Here is a 22,540-nt window from a genome sequence, read left to right as displayed (position 1 = left end):
GGAGGGTGGGTGAACTCTGTGCACCTCTGGAGATAAAACTGTGCTCCCCAACTTATACTGTCACATGAATGACTAGAAGATCAATAGAATCTAAGAAAAATATTTATAAACATTATAAGAATTGTGTAACATTCATCCAATACTCCAAAAATATTTATTGAACTTTCCCTAAAATTCTTCATGTTATGGGTACAAATGAAACCAAATATTTCTAAATCTACTGTGAAAATATGCACCAGATGCTTTTAATTAATATTCTGATATCTTTACTTGGATCGGATTCACCAATTTATATGTGTAAAGTATACAGTTAACCTATATTTATTCGTACTGAATCAAAAAATATACTCATTTTTCCTCCACAGTAATGAAAACCATATGTTAGTTCAGTATTTCTTGGTGCCATTGCCAACATAAATTTAGTTTTGCATTTATAGAACTACGTGTGAAATGCATCAAATAATAAAGCTTTAAGTTTGTCTAATTGTGTATGTATTTTACATGACTTTTGAACTATAGCAGAATGACAAATAGTGATAGATCAGGCACATGGAGCTTTAAAAACATACGTGTTCTCCATTCGAAGATTACATGATAGAGGAATGATTTATCTAATAATTTATTGTCATCTCAAGTGCTTAGATACAAGTGATTATTCCTTCCCTAATATTAGATACAGCTATACCCTGCATTAAGTAACTGAACAGTCTTCTCCTAAATGACCCATCTTAAAGAGAATTTCTGATATATCAGTGAAAGCTAGTTACATTTTAGGAAGTTAGCGAACAATTGAATCTAAAACCTAAGTCCACCCTTAACATTTGTTTTCAGTGTAATTTAAGATCCCAAAAGATGTCACTATTTTCTGTTATCACATGTTTAAGACAATCATTTTTACTCCCTTCAGCATTAAGATGTCCCTTGTATTATTTCAGTCTTAGTGAAACATCCTGATTTTGTGCATAAAGAGGACATTTTGATTACAGCAGGGAAGAATGTTCTCAGATGTGCCCTTTAGATGGTTCACCAGTAATTGGGAACCTCAATCTTGTCCAAATGCTTGGCAGTCCAACATGGAAGAGCCTAAATAAACTTTCACTTCAGTTTTCACTTGAAGAGGAAAATAGCTGTATATAGCTGAAATTCAGGTAAGTATGGTCATTGCCCTGTCAGTCATAAGAAATGTGTAAAAACAGACTGTGCTTTAACTCATCACCTGAACTGGCATGTCAGTTCTCTCTCCTCTCTTTTACAATGGTCACTTTACTTACTTACTTTAACCTCAAACTTCTGTAATCTTGAAATTACAATACCTAATTTCAGCACTGTTACAAGATTAGCCTGACATACTCATGTAATATACCAATATTTATATTAACAAACTGTGGGATCTAGGTTTTGACAAAGAATATGATTGTATTGTATGTCTGATAATGGAACATCCAAATCAGCAGTTATGTATTCTAAGGACCTAAGACCAGCTTAGGTCAATATGCATAGGTTTTCTTATTTTAAGGTGCCTCTTCACATCCCTCAAAGGTTTCATTAAGTCATCTACATGCATTTCAGTGGTCATTATATGTAATCCATGTGTGATTCTCCATTTTATAAGTAATGAAGGTGCTTTAGAGAGACTCGATTAGCCCATGTGACTTCCAAATCTAACTCTATGGCTTTATCTTGACCACTCTATCACTGTAGTGCAATTTCCAAAGGTAGACTATCTTTGAATTTGCTTCTCCCCTGCTTTTTTAACATTGTTCAGGCATAATTAAAGATCAGAAAGATTAATTTTTTTCTAAGTGAATCACCTCCTGTGTCCTTGCTTTGTTTTCCTATAGTCCACTTAGAAGTCACACCCTCCAGTATGCCTTTCTCTTTCTGACATACTTCGCTTGGCATAAGCTTAAAAACTAACTCTTGGTAACTGAGTATAGAACCAAGACATCCAGAGGCGGCGGGGTGTGAGGATGGAGCATGGTCAGGAGAGCACAGTGGACCGAGATGACTGATGAAGGGCTCTTTGGTGGTGGTGCATTCCCGAGGCCACGCTTGAGGGGTGGGAAATCCTAGTCTACCTAAACACAAACAACTACTTCAACTAGCATTACCTCAATAAAAATAAAATCTCCTTCTCCCTCTCTGTTCTCTAGGTGCTCCAAGGTGCTGGTCCAACCTGCTCTAGAATAAAGACCTACACAGGCAAAGTCACAGATTTGATCTGTCCACCAACCAGTGACTAAGCCCCCAGAATCAGCTGTGACAAACACTCTGTACTGATCCTTGTGGGGACCCCCTGGGATGTGGACATAAAATGCACCCAAAACAAGCATGCAAAACCCACTTGGCAAAAAAAAAAATCCAAACTTCCTTCAAATGGCTGCAGGTGGAGTGGGGGGACAGTGTAAGGGTGAGCAGAAGGGTAAATGTAGAGAGAATGGATTCGCTAGGTGGAGTGAAGGGGCCTAGAAAGAAGTGACATTCACTAAATTCGCACCAGAGCACCACAGAGCAAAAGGTGTTTTCCATGAGCTTTCCATTGACTTTTTTCTCTAATGAGATCTAGGGGACCATTATTTTTCATAGAACTGAGAGGATGGCATTCAAGCTCAATGAGGAGAGCAAATGAAGTAACACACGTTCAAAGGAAACACACACGAGCGTGGACATGCACGCCACTGAAAGACTGGTGCAATGCCCCCCAGAAGTAGGAGAGGAACAGCTGACAACAGCCAGGGTTGACTTCTTTCTGTGCAACCTGTCGTTAACACAGATGGTTTCACTCGGCTCTTACCACAGGCAATATTGTCTACTCACACCCAACTCAAATGTTCTAGCTGAGTCCATGCCATGATGTCGGGTTTGCTACCAACTGTCTGAATGGGAAGAGATGAGGCATGGTGGAGATGGCCCTTGAAGGAGGAAGAGCACAACATAAATCAATGGCCTCAGGGAACAGCAGCTTTCATGTTAGGCACAGAAAGTGGAATTAAGGTCAAGAATGACTGACATTAGAATGCCATGAGACGGAGGATCAGGCTTCAGCTGCTGTGTCGCCTTTGTCTGAGACACCCCAGTGGATCTACTGAAAGCAGACACTGGTCAGACACAGTGAACTGTCTCCTCTGGCCCTGTATATTCCATCTGGGGTGTCAGACAATTGGACACTAACACACATGCACACACACACATAATTACAAATGGCCCTTAGGTGGGAAAGAAAAGCAAATGGAGAATTTCTTTTGGTGGCAGCCAGTGATGCCACCATTTTGTTAGACTTAACTTCATATATGTATGTTGGGACACCCCCAATAAAACCCTCTCCTAGGGGAGAACTCAAGTACATCCTAACTTAGAGCATGGAGAGTAAGAAGCAATAATACTAAGTGAAGGGTTGTTTCTTACAGGTCAGTTCAGATCCTGGGTCAATGTCTCTGTCCTTGTGCGAACCCACCACTGGCCTCTTTCTCTTTGATGTTACACTGAAACACTTACCACATCTTTTTCATCTTTTTCATAGACAAATGTGAATTTCGGTCTGTTGCCATTCTCACAATGTTAAAATTAGCAGGGTGTAAATGAACAGGATTTTTACCAAAATATATTTAGGACCAGGAACAAATTTCTGTGTCCTTCCAAATAAAAACAGTTTAAAAACCAGCTGCTAATTTAGATAATTAATGTCTTTTGGTTTAAACAGTGTCTCTCACATTCATCAAAGTGCTGATGATACCAGACTTTTGAGAAGATTCACCTTTTTGACACCAGGAACTTTTATTATGTGAAACTAGAATTAGCTACGCTGTAATAATAAGGTGATAATTGCTAAGTGGAAAGACACACGACAATGCATTTAGCAAAACACTAACACATTTAGTGTGAACTCACAGTGCTCAACAGTATCTTATTTCCATCTGTTTCAGTGATTTCATCTTTGGAATGTTTCTCAAAACTAGAAGACTTATTACATTAATTTTGCATATTACATTGCTAACAAGCAAGTTATTTATGTCCTACTGGTAAAATCTGCTCTCATAATTAGATGTTTACAGTGGAGATTGTAATTATGAATTTGAGTCTCAATGGTGTCAGCCCTTTCTCCTTAGACCAGTGATTTTGACATTTGACTATATACGTATGTCAGAATAATTTAGTAGTTTTAAAATAAATTCTTCTGTCCAAGCTTTGCCCATAAAAAATGGCTTGAATTCTGCAGACAAGACTACAGTATTAGATATTTTTTCAACCTTCCAAATTGATTCTGTTGTACAGCCAGGTTAGAACATCATCTTCTTAGACTTTAACTCTTACATTGGGACTATATTTATCTCTATCCTTTTGCACCTAAAATGGCACTAAGTACTGAGATTGATAAATGTTAGTTTGGTGAAGAAACCCATGAATTATTAAAGCATGTGTTTTCATTCTAAAGTTAGCATGTCTCTTCCCCTGAGCATAGAACTTTTATCTTTTAGCTGCTATATGCACCTTGGTGTGTCAAAAATGTACATCCAGAGACTAGGTACCTCCTTAGCACTGATGTACATATCTTTGAGCACAAAATATTCTCTAAATATTTTGGAAGTTCTCTTATTTGTTGAAGGTTTCACACAATAAAAAAACAGAAAATAAGTCAAAAGTATTGAATTACAAGAAAGAGTTCAATAAAAGGAAGAAACTGAAATTAAAAGTAAATCCAATTAACAACTCAGTAAATCAAGTAATTAAACTCTTCTTAACTTTATAAATAATCATTTGAGATTTAACTTAATTTACATCAGTGAAGATGCAATTAAGACATTGGGCTGGATAACAGTCAACATCTCCACGATATAACCTGTCTTTGAGAAGCAGGAAATAGGAAACATAGGTGAGACACACAGACACACACACCTTATTTCCATCTGTTTAAGTGATTTTATCTTTGGAATGTTTCTCAAAACTAGAACACTTACACTGGTTTTTCATATTAAAAGGCTAACAAATCCAGACCAAAATGGAATAAGAATCTCTTTTCAACAGCATGCTATGCTATTTGTGTTCTACTGGTAAAATCTGCCATCACAATTGTATGTTTTCAGTGGAGATCATAGTTATGAATTTGAGTCTCAAGGGTGGCAGCCCTTTCAACTTTAATCAAATAATTCCACTTAGAAAACTTTCAATGGGGGATAAAAGGGGTGCACATAAAATTAGCCATAGTAGATATGTTGGGTTAAGAAGATTCAAATGACTAAATCAATAAAGGAGGACTGGTTGATTAAATTTCTACCCAAGGAAATAAATATACTATTCTTTGAAATGCCAACTATGAAAACTGCACAGCACATAAAAAAACAGGTGATAATCCATAAAGCAGAGTACGCTATTTGCAAACACTGACTCAATCATGTGTAAAATCACCTAAGTGTTTGAAGTCAATATACTTGAAGAAACAGCATACATGGTGGTGTGGTAACTGACATTCTCTTTTATTTTCTTCTGACATTCTCTTTCATTTTCTTCTTTGTGTAATATTATTGTACTTTATAAAATTTAAGATATGCTTTGGAAAAATCACCTTTCTCTGTCCCTCAGCATATTACCCTATGTCTTCATAATTGCCTGTAACTTATATACTCTGCTTCTTAAGTATACAAAACCGAATTCTTGCAGTTTCAGTCTATGACTTTGTCTCCATCAGTTCTGCTTATTGCATTATATTATTCATCACACTGCTTTTGTTCATCACAATTATTAGTTACTTTGGTGCTTTCAGTGTGAATGTGTAATTGGTTCTGTAGTAGGGTTATGAGGCCTTTGCCACTATATAATGTATATTCGCAGACCATATTTAACAGTGTTGAAAAAAGAACATATAACTTTGAACAAGTATATATTAAATGAGGGTTTTTTCTTTTGTAAAATTAAGAAAAGCAACTTATCGCCCCAAAAAGAATTTGTAAAGATAATTAAAAAATTAATTTATTTAATCAGAACCTGGCTTTATCAGATGGGCCCCAACATATCTGTTCTCTCTATGGTATAGTGGATGAATATTTCATTTTCTTTTATTTAAAATCTGTTGACTTGTGGGAGCTAGAAACTTTGTATTTGACAGTTCCAATTAAACATTAATTTCAACTAATTACAATTTGAAGAATTCTGCTACTATAAAATTAAAAAGCTCAGCAGTGAAACTGACAGAATTTTCTTTGCTTCTCAATGATAAGTCAGATTGTGGAAATGTCAACTGTTGTGTGATGCAAAATCCCATTTCCATGAGGAATATTTTCATTCCCAACCACCAGAAACAGTGATGACCTTTAATCAGGGGAAAACAGAGATCTGACAACTGTAATCAAATAATCCAGATGATAAAACCAGTGGAGATGGTGGCAGTGCTTTGGGTCAGTCCCATCTAGCAACCAACTGACTAGCTGTTCAGAGGTGGAACACTGGAATATCTTTTGTATGTGTATTCCAATGCATATGTCTGGGCTTTACACAATCACATCTTCATATTGCACTGCAGACTCTCAAGATTTTGTTTGAAAGCACAGATTTCATTTGCCAAAAAAGCCACCTCAGGATTGTGCCAAGCTTTCGTGTTGGGCCTGCATTCCTCCCCACAAGAACAGACAGCAACGATTAATACACCCAATTTCACTATTTGCCTCACACACACCCGGTATGTGCCACCATCCTCAGGGTCACACCGTGCAAGTCCCTCGGTGCTTTATTTAAAAATTTCAAACTCTCCCCAAGGAAAATCACCCAAGCCAATTTACAATCACTTCATTGGTCTCAACATCAACTATCTCCTGATAATAATCATATTAGAGCTAAACCATCTTCTGTTGCAGAAATCAGTGTTCTGGGAAGGTAAGTAAATTACTCCCTTTACCCCACTCAAGATACTGTAGTGAAATAACGATAAGAAACCTACAATGCAGGGTGCTGGCAAAGTTCATGTTCCTCAGCCAAGCCTGATGTTACTGATGCGGAAGGATAATTCTCCTCTCAGGGGGGCAAATACCGTGATCATTCAAGGTCACCGCTCATTTCTAAAATGACACGACTAGACTGCTGAGTCAGGGTCTCACGGCGGAACACTTCATTAATTAGCCTTTCAGCCCTGTGTGATCTCCCCAATTCCTTGTCAATGATTCAGATCTCAAGCAATTTCTAAAACCAACATGAACCCAGAGGCTTTCACCATCTCCTGCCACCAACATATGCACAGCGAACATTCTCGGGAATGACAGTGCTGATCACATGAAAGCTTCCAAGGGGTCCCTGGAGCCTGTCTGCTATGTTCGTTTTCTGACTTCTCTTGTAGTTAGCCTCACTGTTCACACACATTACTTTATGGACGTATATAAGTTCATCACAGATGAAGTTCCCGCCCAAAGTCAGTTCTGAACAGTAGGGGATGAGGTGGGGGCCTCACCGATGCGGCAGTCCCGTCCCCAGGTGAGGTGAGAGAAGTTAAATCTCACACTGTGCAAAGGTACCTGTTGAATAATCCATCGAGGGGGGGAAAAAAAACAAAACTTTAAAAAATTTCCAACTGTTTGGTATTATCTGGAATAGTCTTTCAAACCAGGAACTGGTACTTTTTGCCTCCAAAATTGTCCTGGAGCAGAAACGGTGCCTGAACACCATTTCCATAATTGACATGGTGGGGTGAGGCCACAGCATGGACATTTGAGAAGGAGTTTCCAAGAAAAAACAACACCACACCCTCTGTGTCACCTGAAGTTTCTGAAATCACCTCCTGCTCAGAACCTCCAGAAGCTTCTCCTTTCCAGAAACTCTTAAATTAACTCCTTAAGCAATCAGCAAGTTGAACTCAAACAAAACAAATGCCCACCTTCTTTTAAGTCATCAGAAGCGATTTGTACAGATAATCACAGCATGTTCTATCTCAGATATGTAGCTTGGAAGTTTAAAACTCAAGCCATCAAACTTTGAGCATACCAAGCCCATGTACAACCCCCCACCCAAAACACACACACACACACACACACACATCCTGTAAGCTCTAAAGCTCCCTTAAAAATACACTTTTTGCACCACAGAAATGAGCATGTTGTCTAGAAAACTTTTTTCTCTTCACAAATTTGTTTTGAGACGTGAGGTTTTCCTCTCAAACAACACATAGGTTCATAAAAGAATGCTTCCTATTTGCTCTAAAATGCTATTTTACATGTACCCAACACATGATCACCCATGAAGTACCTCAGCTTCCTTTTGGCCGAGTCTCTGTGTGAGTTCTTCCACTTGAAATCTCAGTTTCTTTACTTCTGCTTCATTTTGCTCCATGCGGTTGTTCGCCTCCCTCAGTTCTGCTATTTTTGCTTCGCATTGTCTGCTTAGCGTGTGGTAGGCAAGCTGAAGTTCCAATGGTTCCTTTCAAAAGAGAACAGGGATTCCATTATTTGTAATTTATTCTGGTAAAGGCAGAAGAATGACAACTTCTTTTGACAGAAAAATATTTTAGGAAGAATTCAGAAGAGGCATCTCTTCATCTGGAACTCAACATTTCTGCAATTAAATATTATGATTAGCATATAACTATAAATGGAAGATGTGTTTGTGTATGTCTGAAATGGCTAAAACACAATACAACTCTTTATATTCTTGAATGAATGATCTGTTTTCCATGCTATGCAAATTTAGTCTTTATATGTGTTGTCCAAAGGAGGAAATCTACATCTCCATAAATGAAGAATAAAATAATAAAAATCAGCACAAGAAGAGCTGTTTATCTGCTAAATCAGCAGAAGTATTAACATTAGCAGGCATCTGCTTTCAGTCATTTTTCTCAGGCCAAAAAAAGGCTTTGAGCTGCCACAGACCCGCTGTGAATGGTGCCCTGGAAGCAGGTGGGTCTGGCCCGGAGCTGGCCCTCCCGCGAGCAGCAGAGTGAACCTATCAGGAAAGGGCTGGGGTGCCCATCAATCTTGTGATAATTAACATGCAAGGTATGAATTAACAGGTTACATTAATTGGCCTCAAATTATTATCATTTCTCATTTGGAGTGAAAATTCTGTGCAAAATTAACAGAATGATTGTAGAAAATGTCTTTATTAAAACCCTAGTATAATCTCTATTTTCTGAGAATGTTAGTACTTTATGAAAATCCAAGGATATTTAATTTCTTGGGGGAAAAAAAGGCTGTCACAAGAGGTTACATACAGATCATACAGTGACATCAAATGGGTGTAGCTAAATGACTTTAGGAAAACAAGACCAACTGCACATAGAATCTTAGCATTGTTGATAATAGCAATAGTAATAATGAATGTGGGATTCAAAAGTCTGACAAAAGGCCATAGGATATTGGAAATACACTGGATATTTTTAAAAAACCATGAAAAAGAAAGTTTTTCCACTTTAATCTTAAGCCATGAAATCATAAAATGATCAATTTTATCACAGCAAGTACACAATTTGCATAGACAAATGAAACTGCCTCCTCCACAGTGCAATAAGACACAGATTCGGGTTAGATCGAGTCCATACAAACTGACTTCATAGAAGTAGGAAAGGTCAGCGTTCACAGAGAAGCAAAGAGGATAAAGGGTGTCCCTTAAATGTTCAGAGCTATTTAGCTTCAAAGGCAAAACCTTTTCCATTTATGTCATATTTTGATATGGCCAATCTCGTCCTTCCAAAAAGGGGTTGGGTCTGGACAGAGAAGACAGGGCTGGCCACCATCCAGGAAGGGGGGTGGAGGAGGGCTTCCATGCCCCCAGAACCCCACCCAACCCCTAACGTCTAAAGGAAGCGTCTCCCAGGACCCCTGACTATTTGGGTGTGAACTAAGTTTCCTGGAATTATTGCTACTGTACTGCGAACGCTCCCCCACAGGGGTCAGCAGGGTACAGATTAGATGGCAGCTGGAGCGGGCAGCCTGGGGCTGGGCCCTACTGGCCTGGCAGTAACACAACTTGTAGCTTCTTCAGCGTTTTCCTGAGTTAACATCACAAATCCCATTTCAAATGCAGTCAGCTTTCTCCTGGCTTCTCCTCCCAATACAATTTGCAAATACCCAATTATATACCTTTTCCTCTTACAAAGAGATACATAGTTGGGAACACAATCCTATTATTTGGGATGACAATGAAGCATTTAATGAAAGATCTTTTTGATCCGTCAAACCGAATAAAAGATTCTGCCACTAACATAGTCCAAAATGAAGTGGGAGAGCTAGAATAAATGATGGTTTTTCCTCAGGAATAATGTGCCTGGTTACAGCTACTTAAATGCCTTCGTGATAGAGCAAACTATTTCCTAGTCAACACTTTGTCATGAAGCAACTCAGATAGGCTCAAATGGTGTTCGCTAGACAAGAAAGCAAAGCAAAGAAGGATGAAATGGAGGCAAGGAGGGAGAGCATCTCCACCCAGACTGCACCCCAGCCATGTGTCAGCCTCGGACGCACAGACCTGCTCTCACTCTACTGTCTGGCTGTTTGCTCAGGGAAGGCCAATGTATTCTCAGGCCCAGGAGCTGCTGTGTGCCAGTCACAGGCTGATCCCCCAGTAGCTCGGGGCCGGCAGCCTCAGCACAGGAGCCTCCTTCAAGCTCCACTGAGTCAGAAACGTAGGACAGGGCTGACAGTCTTGGTTTGAATGAGCCCGCCAGGTGTTTCCGATTCAGCGTCACATCAGGACATGGATGCCGGCTATAGTAAGCTTCACTCTCGCCAGTAAATGGTTGTAAAAGGTACAGGTAGCTTCACACAGCAGTGAAATAATTTTTAGCTCTGGAATACCTGGTTACACGTCTGGAGGCGCTATGGCAGTCTGGGCCAGCAGGGGGCGATCTCACTTCTCACAGAGACTGGCAGAGCTCAGAGCGAATCTAGCCCATGTTCACCACCAGACATGTCTACATCCAAAGGACAACTTTCGTTTTCTACTCTAATAAAATCCAGTGGCACCTGGATGTTCATTATTTCATTGGTATTTATTGGTGTACTCCCCTCCCCCCACACACACATCTATCAGGCTCAGATGAGAGAGATGGGTAATAGCCAACTAGGGCTAGTATATGCTAATCTCTTCATAAACACCTCCTTCTCTCGTCTTTTCTCTATTTTTCCATTTTCAGTGTAAGAGAAAGTACACAATTTGCTCATGTCCAAACCTAGTTGCACGTTACTACTGTACATCTTATTTCATCAGAATTATCTCCTGGCTGACTTTGGTCTTGTTACCAGACTTTCTAAGGTTCCCAACTGCTTTGATGTTTTAATCCATTAATTTCCCAACACCCACCATTTTACATTCTGGAGAGAGGAGTTACCACCATCATTCTCAAAGTGAGGTGCTGGGCGGGCGGCTGTCCTTTGCTGTAGCCCCTCTGTGAGAACCCTCCCTCCTTACCCCTGCTGGGTTCTTTCTTTAAACACTTTACTGTAAAGGACAAAGGCGCCAGACCCCAACCACCTCCCCCAAATGTTTGATGACGGTGTCCGAAGTCTGTTTCCCCTGTTCCTGCTTCCAGCCTTCCAATTTGGAGCCTTCCAAATGCAGGTTCATTGACCAAAACTAGTGATTTGCATCTGACAAGAGAACTCGGTGGCTAGTGAAGATCCATATGGACCTTCAAAGCAAATGGATCCCAGCTTGATGGTACAAACACAGAACGATAAGGACAAGAATTTGTATTTTGTTTTGACAGGGAAAAATCCAACTGGAAGTGAAACATGTAAAAATATACAGAGCTGTAGATTATTTGTCAGTGTGTAATCCAAAGCTATGAAACTGAACAGCGAAAATAAGCATATGCGGTGTTTGTATACAGATATCTTGATAAGATAATACTGGCGTCTCTGCCATACTGACATCCTGTTTCTAGTGATGTAAAGGATTTGATAGCAGGCTTTAACTTTTGTATATAGATTGGAAACCCACACATTAGCTTATGCTCTTGTAAGTAAGAATGTGGCTAGCTACCTAAAATTAATTTCCTATCTGAAGTGCCTGGTTCTGAGGCTTATTTTGCGTGTGGCAAACTGACAGAACTAAAACATTTTTTATAACAAAATGACAAAAAACTGCTGGTAAAATATCAAATAAATTTATATTTATCTGAAGGAAAAACAAAATGACAAGATTGTAAATATATTATTACATTATTCTCTCCTGTTCAATTTTTGTAAAGACCATTAAAAATGAGAAGTTTCTGCAGCTGTCATTTTAAACATTCCTCATCAAAGTATCCTGGTAGGTAAGAAAGCTGAGGTTCACAAGATGGGATCCCACTCCATTTAACAGGGAAACACTTGGCAAATAAGAGTAACTTCTCATTGTCGGTTGCCTTGCTGGACTTCAATTGTGCAGAAAAAATACCACTAGTCACAGCTGCCCCAAGTCCACTGGATGGTCACCAAATCCATCTACTTCAATACACGGAAGAACTTACAATCTCATCCGAACTAGGTTACTATAAAAGTATCTTGTGTCACCTGCCAATTTCTTACGGTAGATATAAGTTAGTCTATCTATTAATTCTTACCTTAAGAAACATAGAAATGAAAGGAACATTTTCAGTAGGAGTAAATTCAATATTATTCCTAAGCATATTTATGCCACACGGTGACATGATAGCTTTGAAATTACAACATTCTGGTAGTCTTAAGTAGCATCTTTGAAGTTCATTTAATAACTTGTATGATAAATAGAGTGATTCATCATGTTAGCAAAGGAGTTGACACATTATCACTCATTCATTGGACAGGCATCCACTAAGCAACTACTATTCACTGACTGGACTCTGTTCTGTCTAAATAAAGCAGACAGACGTGCTCCTAATCTCTGAGAGGTTGGAATCCAATCAAGGCAATAAAGAACAATGACTGAAAGGTTTGTCCTTAGTGACATGTCCTAGGAACTAATCAGATGATTGGCTAAGACAGGGAATATTGCCTAACCAGGGGATATGTGGTTGGGGGCTGCTGTCCTGTACCCGCCAGGCCTTTCTTCAGGATGGGAGGATGCACGTCCCCCATGGCTAGAAGTTTCTGAGGGCAGTCAATTCTCTGGGTGTCCAGAACTGCCCCCTAAGTATATACCCCCTTTCTGAGAGAGCAGAGCCCTATTAGAAAAGAATTGCTCTTCCTGTCCCATTTGGGGTGCTGCAGAGTTCCTCCAAGCATCAGAGCTGCTCAGAGATTAACTGAAGTTGTGACTTCACTGCACCATCACGCCCTTGCTTCCCCCTCCCCTACAATTACCCCCAATACACTTCCTGCATATTGTCATCTCTCTCTCGGATTCTATTTCCTAGGTAACACACCTCCACACCAGGGTCCCATGGCTGTCCATCAAACCTACCCGATTAAATATCACAGCCAAAAGGCCAGGGTGAAAATTGGTGTTGGAAACTTGACTGAGAAACTGCTGTAGAAGAGGTGAGGACACAATACTGTAGTCACTGCATGCCCAATATTGCATCATATGACATAAATAATTGAGAACTCGAATTTATTTGGAACAGAATACTGGAATACAAACAGTGAGTGGTCTCTAAAGAATATGCTAGAACTTTTGTGATTTACTCTATCAGGAAGAGGATGTCATGTTTTTGAAGAAGAACAGAATTATACAGAATGGAGTTTCAAAGGTATATCTGATCGAGTGGAAAACTGAGGTCTGTTAAAAATATATTACAAGAGCCAAGATGAGAAATTATGAACCAGTGAACTGGGGTAGGGAAACGCAGATGAACAGCAGTGGGGAAGTGTTAGTGATGTTATTCTCAGGGACATTTCACAAACATGTGGCTAGACCATGGTAAAAAGAATAAGTTAACAGTGGATCCCTGTGCTGTAAGACTGGCGATTGCTTAAATTAGCTCAGGTGAATAGTAACAGCATCAGTCTAAGAGACGAGTTTCAGGAAACACGGTCTCCGGAAATTGTCTAAACTAAGAGGCAAAGGTCGCATGAGGCCTCTTCCATCCTCTGCCTTCCCTGTCTGCTCCCGACAGCCGCAGTAGCCAACAGTTTGTGATGTCTGACACAAGCGTGAGCACCGAGGCCACACCGGAATGAAGGCTGCTGGAGCAGGGAGGGACAGCGAGCCCAGGCGTGAAGCGTTTCCTGAGAAGCAGCCTTCCTATTACACGTGAGGAAAACCAACCGCGAGCTGCCTACCTTTGCATGGATTCAAGCCCGCCTGCCTTTCCTGCTGTGTTTTGTGCACACAAGAGCTGGCATGTAGGCCAGAGGTGTGGGGGTGAGGGGATTCACCAGAGGCAGAGTGGGGAGCAGAAGACGCAGATTGAATAAAATCCACTGCTGAGGGGAGCAGTGGGAGACAGGAGAGGTCGCTGCGCCATGTGGGTCACTCTCTGGCCTGGCTGGGTTTGAACTCCTGCTGCAGTGGCTGCAGACAGCTTCCTAGTGCTGAGACTTAACCCCTGCGCCACTGGCGAGGCCCCTTGTCCTACCATGTAGAGGTCACATTTCTGTGAACTTTCTTATTTACATTTTGGAGCTGAATGGGCCTCCAGGATATTATGTTTAGCAAAATAAGCTAGGTGATGATAAACAATATGATTTCACTTATATGTGGTACATAGAAAAATACCTACGACAAAAGCAAACTTTAAGACTGTTCCAAAAATGTATTAATAGGGCCCTCCCTGGTGGTGCAGTGGGGTAGAGCGCTGCACTGAGCTTAAGCCACTTCCGCATGAGTTCGATCCCTCATGAGTTCGATCCTCGCCTTCCCCAAGGAGATCCACATGGCGCGGCAGACCTCTCCTGGCCCACCCGCTGCTCCCCTCAGCAGTGGACTTCGTCGATCTGCCTGTTCTGCTCCCCACTCTGGTGAATCCTCTCACCCTCCACATCTCTGGTCTGTACCCCAGTTCTGTATGAATAAATTTTAAAAAATGTATTAATACCCGAAAAGAAGGGAGGGTGGACAGTCAGCTGACAGGGGATTAAAGTATTGTGACTTTAACGTAATGTACACAGACACGAATCTAAAATGATGAACACTTGAAACCTGTATAATGCGCTAGGGCACTGTTACTGCAGTAGTGTCTTTTCATGGGATAAGGCGTAAAGTCACAGCACTGTGAGGCTGTCCACGGCCCCTGCAGTCCGATCCCTGGCCAGGGAGTGACCCACAGGGTGCAGCAGACCTCTCCTGTCTCCCTGCTGCTCCCCTCGAAGGTGCATTTCAGTCCATCTGCCTGTTCTGCTCTCCACTGTCTCTGGTGAATCCGCTCACACCCTGCACCTCTGGCCTGTCCCCCAGTTCTGTATGCCTAAGTAATCTTTTTGAAAAATTATTATATAGCAAATAAAAAGGATATAGTAAAGAAAGTAGTAAAGCTTTTCTCTATATTCTCAAAATGAAAATATTCTCCAGAACAGACATAACACACTAGGTAAGACATCAGACACCAGTGAATGCTTAGGGAAGGACAGGATTTTTTTTCCCTTTTTAACTGGAGAATTCACTGATTACCCAGAGTGCTTGGAATAGAGCCTGGCTCACTTAAGGTGCTCAATAAATGATTAATGTATTAGTATAGGAAGAGGTTTACAATGTTTCCTACTGATGCTGACACCAATTATAAAAGGTGCTTGTGATCTGGATTTCATATAGGCTAGAATCAAAGGACTAAAAAGAGATTTCTGTAGAATTAGTGGGCAAGCCAGCAAGGAGCCAACAGAGAACGACGTGAAGGAAAAGGATCTGTCCATCGACTGCAGAGTGACAAACGTGAATGGCGGACGGACCGGTAGACATTACATTTGCTAAGGATGGTCCCTTTTCCAGTTTGGCAATACTTCTTTTAATATTTCTGGAGCACTGATTATTTTCAGCTCTTAAACTAAACCTACTCTTTCCAAATTTTAATTCTGTCAAATCTCAATTATCCTAATTTTAGAATGACCTAAAAAGATATTTTAAAGTCACTGACTATCTCCAATTAATTATCTCTTTCCTGTATCCAGAATATAAATACCATTTTTAAAACCTTTTTTTGGGTAGAAAACCGAATTAGGACTTTTCCAGTAATAAATTAAAAGGACAATTTCATTGTTTAAAATGTCCTTTATGGGGCCCTCCCTGGTGGCGCAGCGGGTTAGAGCACAGCACTGAGAATCTAAAGCCGCTTCCGCACAAGTTCGATACCCGCCTGCCCCGGAGGTGACCACATGGCGTGGCAGACCTCTCCTGAGCCGCCCGCTGCTCCCCTCAGCAGTGTACTTCGTAGATCTGCCTGTTCTGTTCCCAGCTCTGTCTCTAGTGAAGCCTCTCGCCGCCCCTAAGCCTCTGGCCTGTACCCCAGTTCTGTATACACAAATAAATAAATCTTTAAAAAAAAATGTCCTTTATGTACTTGTCATTTAAATTATTGAGTAAATATTAAATTAGGAAATCATAATGATATTCAACTATTACATATAAAGTACTATTGCATTTTGTCATGTTTAAGAATTGGGTAGACTGAAAACACTATCTGTATGGAAACAACGTGGGCAGAAACTTGCAGGATTCTAGTGCTTCTGACATTTTTTATGAGTAGATTCCAGTAGAAAGTGAAAGACCAGAAGTTACTGTTGACACGGGGTGACATGATACTTACGGAAGGGAGAAATTATTTACAGGCACGTGGGAGAGTGTTTAATAGAGGGGGCGGGGGGAGTATGGAAGATGTGTGGAAGGAATTTAATAGGGGGAAACTGGCTAAAGACATCAATGTGTTAGCAGAAAGACCAAAATCCTAATTTTTTTTAAATATTTTCTTTGGCTTTTATGCCTATCATTAAGAGAAAACCACAGAATTTCTAAGAAGGAAAACAACTTGTGTCACTTGAATAGGTTAAGGTCAGAAACAGAGAAACCAGTGCCAGGAGAAATACAAGGAGGTTGAATCCATTGAGATACTTCAGTTTGCAACCAACAAGAAAAAAACAAAACAAAAACAAACAAACAAAAAAAAAACCAAGCCATCCAAAACAGCAGGACATGTTTCAGCATGCAAAATAAATCCAGGGGTGGAATGACTTGACAGGCATTCTGGACAGCTTGATAACCTTATCAAGGACAGTGTTCCATGCACACTGCTGAGTTGCTAAGGCTGGTAGTGTCTTCCTCACAAATGTTTGATGCTGCTCCGAAAAGTTCGACTGCACACCCCATCCTGCTGAACTTGCCTTGGACCTGTGTCTTTCCCTGGGCTATAAAATTCAGGAAAAGGGAAGCTCGTCACTTCCAGGCATTTGAACTCCAGCGTCCAGCACTCCCTCTCCAGTGCCTGTGCAGTTGTATTGAAATAAGCCATCTGCATCTTGGGCTTCTTGATTTCTGTCGCTGGATGGGCTTGTAGTTGAATAAAAAACTGTTCTTGGGCCCTCCCTGGTGGCGCAGCGGGTTAAAGCCCAGCACTGAGAATCTAAAGCCGCTTTCGCATGAGTTCGATTCCCGCCTGCCCCGGAGGTGACCACATAGCGTGGCAGACCTCTCCTGGCCCGCCCGCTGCTCCCCTCAGCAGTGTACTTCGTCGATCTTCCTGTTCTGCTCCCCACTCTGTCTCTGGTGAATCCTCTCACTGCCCCTGCACCTCTGGCCTGTCCCCCAGCTCTGTATGCATAAATAAATAAATAACTTTAAAAAAAAAAACAACTGTTCTTGACATATATTTTGATTTTCAAGGTTAATGTTACTACTAGAGCATACCACAGCTATTTTGATACATACCCTGCCTAGTATGGAGGTTTGCTTTTGTGTGTGGTGTTTCTTTATTTTTACCTAGAAACCCCATGCAGTTATGATAACATCCAGGGAAAAAGAACTTTCTTTCAGGAGCGTCTTAAAAGTGAAAAAATATTCTATTATCTCCAAGGATTTCACTTTATGTTTAAATGACTAAAATTGGGTCAAATGCTATGCTTATGCCCATCACTGATCAAGAAAGCTACCCACAGGACTGTACCAAATCCAATTCAAAATTAAGTCTTGGGACTGAAAGTGAGCCCATTAAGAGAAGGTCAAAGCACGATGATGGATGGGGAATGTGTGAACGTTAGTGCTATAAGTGGACAAGGGCATAGATATTGTAGAGTAACCAAAAAACGCAACAGGATCATAGGTAGGCACCATTCTTGTTTCTTTCCCTCCCACTTTCTGTCATCTTCCTTGCTCCTTCTCATCTCTTCTCCCTTCTTCATTCTACCCACTGACTCATTCCACAAATGTTTACTGACTTTTGACTTTGTAATTGGTACTATGATCAACGCCAAAGGGGGGGGAAATGAACCTATACACTAGTTAGAGGGAAAAATCAGGTACTTGGCATAGAAAGGAAAGGAAGCAATATTCCACAGAGAAAGGCACTGAGATTGCAGATTTCAGTAAACTTTACTATACACGGAAGCAGGATTGAGGGTGTCTTCCAGACATTCGTATTAGTACATGCCAAGAGCAGACATAAGGGGTGCGGGTGGGTGGGGCGAAGAGACATCAGGCTGACACTCTGAGTGTGGGCTTGGTACACAGGTTCTTGAACTCATTCTTTAATAAAACTCTTACAGTTAGAAGGATGAATGACCCAATACATGATTGAATATATGTATTCATGTAGTATGGGATATATGTAATCAGATTTTTCCTGATGAAAAATGTAAGGCAATATGGCAATTCTACTCATATAAAAATGTACTGGGGGCCCTCCCTGGTGGCGCAGCGGGTTAAAGCACAGCACTGAGAATCTGAAGCCACTTCCGCATGAGTTCGATTCCCGCCTGCCGCCTGCCCCGGAGGAGACCACATGGCGAGCCAGACCTCTCCTGACCCGCCCGCTGCTCCCCTCAGCAGTGTACTTCGTCGATCTGCCTGTTCTGCTCCCCACCCTGTCTATGGTGAAGCCTCTCACCGCCCCTGAGCCTCTGGCCTGTACCCCAGTTCTGTATGAATAAATAAATAAATCTTTAAAAAAAAATGTACTGGGCTATATTTTCATCACCAACCAACTTCAAATCACAACTCTCAAATGTGACATTCTGTGACCACGGGAATATTCAGATGCAGAATCAGAATCATTCCAATGTGTAAGTTCTAGTGTATTCATGCCATGATCATCTTATTTGCCAAGGACTTAGCTCTTCATAATTATACATTATTGATATTGCAAACTGAATCAAGAAGACAAACCAAAACTGCCAGTACATCTTGCTAGTTTGTTCAAGGACAGTGAGTGGTATTTTGTAGTGTCTGGGATGTGTGTGTGTGTGTGTGTGTGTGTGTGTGTATTCAAAGCTGTTCTGTCAGGAAGACATGGAGTCAGACATATTAACAATGTTGAGTCACTAATGGAAGATTTCTTAAGATCAATGTTCTTAAAAATATATATAAATATTTTCTTCACTGGTTAGCAATCCTTGATAGACCTTCCCATCCCAAACCTGTTCCCAGCAACTTATCCAAGTTTGAATTCTCCAAAAACTGATAATCTGAAATCTACAAACATCACAAAATAAACCTCCTCTCCCTGCTCAGAATAACCCACTTGCCTAACTGGTAATGGACTTCAACTGGGTAGACAGTATCTGATAGTACCTTACCAACCTACCATAACACAATTTTTCTTAAGTCAAACTAATTTCAATTTACCAAAACTGCATTTGAACATAACATTTCTGAACAAAAAAAAAAAAAAAAAAAAAAAATGGAGCTGGGCTTAAGGCCATAAGTCAGCCCCAAGACTTTACCTTGTAGAAGATCAACAAAAGGAAGTGTCTCGGAACCCAGCTCTATAAAATGGAGCCCAAGCTCCTGTCGCAAGCAACTGGGATGTTGGTATACTGCTAAATGCTGATTATTTCCTTTTAGACAGAGAGCCAAATGAAGGGAAAAGTAAAAAGAAAAAAATCAAATATATAAACTGGCAAAAATAAGACCTCTAGATCTGTATTGAAATGCAACTGGCACCACTGTTGAGAAACTACAGGGCCTCCCCCGCAAGGCAGATTCTTCTTACAGCCTATGTGTATATGTCTTTACACCTGCGACTGTTTGAGTGCATTGCTGCACTGATATAAATTATCTCTGAAGATATAGCTAAATAAAAATTATGTCCATTTAGAATCATTTTCTTTTAATAGCTGCCATTAATCACCAATTAAATCTACAAAGAATAAAGTTCTCCAACGAGGGATGATCCACATCATCTACTGTAATACGCACCCTGCCTCTGTGTGATATTTAAGGATTTCTAAAGAATTATAAATGTGGCTATTAATGCTACAGCGAAACCATAACTGTAAGTTACAAATATAATTTTAGTATTCACACAGCATACTGTGTCTCTGGAGAACCTATGAATATTAAGTTAAATCCTTAATGGTTAGTCACCAACATTGTAGATGGGATCACAAGTTCTTTTACTACCTTGTGGGCCCCTGTAGGGCAGAGAAAGAGATCACTGCCTCGGACTCAGTGGGGAATATATTACTCCCACACAGTTTTCCTCAAAGCCGCGCGTACTCAGTTGAGCTATGCTTTATAATAAAGTTCCCAGCCTTCTCCTACCCACACTCAATGCCCTGGAATTGAACAAAGCTACAGCTGTGCAAAGAAAATATTCTTCTGTTGAAAATGCTTAATTTCATTTGATAAATCATGTTTTCCAGTTTTCCAAGCCCCCCCAAGCAGCCCTTTGAGATGAAATTGTTTCAGCACAAAACAAAATAAAGTTATTGCTTTTGTTCTTAATTCTAGAGAATAATTAAAATGCAATCGATTTGTAGGTTGTGTTTCACAGACCCAATAACCAAACAACTCCTACCTTTATTTATATGAGAGAAAGAATTCAAGGTCCAGCAAAGGAGAGAATAAGGAAATGGCCAGAAAGGCCAGCAGGGAGAAAGCCATATTAAGTATTCATAAAACTCTACAGGACACAATCCAAGTCAAGGTAAACACATACAAGGGACATGAAAGATACAGGGAAAACTGAAACAATAATTAGGAAATTGACACAGCAGTAGTTTAAATGGCTTTAGCCTCATAAAAACTCCATTACACTGCAGAAGGGAAACGTACATTTTCATGACATTTGGGGAAGGTTTATTTGCCAAAATACCTCAAGAGTTCTTCGTTCTTTCTTGTATCATATAACAAAAGAATCATTGTAGGAAAAATATCTAATGTTCAAAAGTAATTGCTTTGAGCTATTCATAAAAATGTAAAAATATCCAATGAGCCACTTGAAATATTAACAAACTCCTGAACGGGGTGGCAACTTAGGACGTGGAGAGCACCTGTCAGTGCCCCGCAAAGGGGGTTCTGGGGCCAGGAAGAGGGTCAGCCCAGGCTGTCAGCAAGGAAGGAAGCCACCCTTCAGGGCCTCCTGGGAGCCTTCGGCTGAAGTCTCCGGCTAAAACCTCCAAGGCCTGAGTTTGACCCCTTGATGCCAGCCAGGGGGGGCCCTGCAGGCACAGCAGACCTCTCCTGGCTCCCCGCTGCTCCCCTCAGCAGTGTGTCTCAGCTGATGTGCTCCCTGACTGTCTCTGGTGAGTCCTCTCATCCCACACACCTCTGGCCAGGACCCCAGCGCTTGTACTTATAAATAAATAAAATAGAAGTTAATTAAGTGTTGGGGGAAATGCAATAGGATTGGTCCACTACTGAACAAGTTATAATTAATCCGTAGAGTGCAGATACGCCTTTAAAACTATGGGGGGAATTGAGGCCATAAAAAGATCAAGGTGAATGCACCTAGAAGCAGCACAGCGCACAGTTTTTTGGCCCGTCACGACTCCTGCTGTGAATGCACACCCCACACAGTGTTCAGAACAGCCCAGAAACAGACTGTCCAGACTGGCCCTGTTTTGCCTAAGGCTTCCCCACAGAGGAAAAGGCTGCTCAGACTTCTTTGCTTTTGCAGCACACAAACTGCCGCAAGCCCCTGGTCCTCCCCTCAGGCCCCACCCAGCCCAAGGTGTCTCTGGGGGTTACCCACCACAGGCAGCCCCATAAGAGCTGGGGTACAGGCCAAAGGTGCAGGGGCTGTGAGAGGAATCAGCGTAGACAGAGTGAGGAGCAGAACAGGCAGATGGCCTGAAATACACTGCTGAGGGGAGCAGCGGGCGGGTCAGGAGAGGTCTGCCCTCTGCATTGTGACCCGGCAGCCTCTCGGTGACTGCTACCCTAGTGAGGAAGCATCGCCTTAAACCATCTGAAATGGGGAGCTGAGGTCTTCAACCCACTACCCCTGCGCCTAAGGCATTGGGGTCCTGGGGGTGTCCTGTCCCACTACCCCTCATCAGCCCATACCAACCTCACTGACTGTTCCTTTATTTTTATACATCCCATGCATCTTGGCACCATATTTAATTTTAGCCTTTCCTAATCCCCAAGACAGGATGATGCAAGTATTCCTGTCATGTTACAGGAGACTGGCATGTAACCCCCCAATAAATTCAATGCCACTGTCATCCATACCCCATTGATTCTGTCTGGTATTGTCTCAGGTGCTGTGTTTTTAATTTACACAGGATCCAGTAGTTATGAAAAG

At 41.1% G+C, this 22,540-nt stretch overlaps 1 protein-coding gene across 1 annotated transcript in view; it reads right to left on the bottom strand.

Moving 5' to 3' along the window:
- Window positions 1-22,540, bottom strand: part of CCDC102B (coiled-coil domain containing 102B) — a 239,920-nt gene that overhangs the window by 39,268 nt on the left and 178,112 nt on the right. The window contains exon 7 of the mRNA XM_012725769.1: window positions 8,224-8,394. Within this exon, the coding sequence (XP_012581223.1) occupies window positions 8,224-8,394 (171 nt within the window). The remainder of the gene's footprint in view (window positions 1-8,223; window positions 8,395-22,540) is intronic.

The sequence above is a fragment of the Condylura cristata genome, unplaced genomic scaffold (genome assembly GCF_000260355.1).
Source record: "Condylura cristata isolate star-nosed mole 26May11 unplaced genomic scaffold, ConCri1.0 scaffold00016, whole genome shotgun sequence".
NCBI classification, from domain to species: domain Eukaryota; kingdom Metazoa; phylum Chordata; class Mammalia; order Eulipotyphla; family Talpidae; genus Condylura; species Condylura cristata.
Note: the sequence above shows the minus strand (reverse complement) of the source record. Positions and strands in the feature narration are given on the sequence as shown.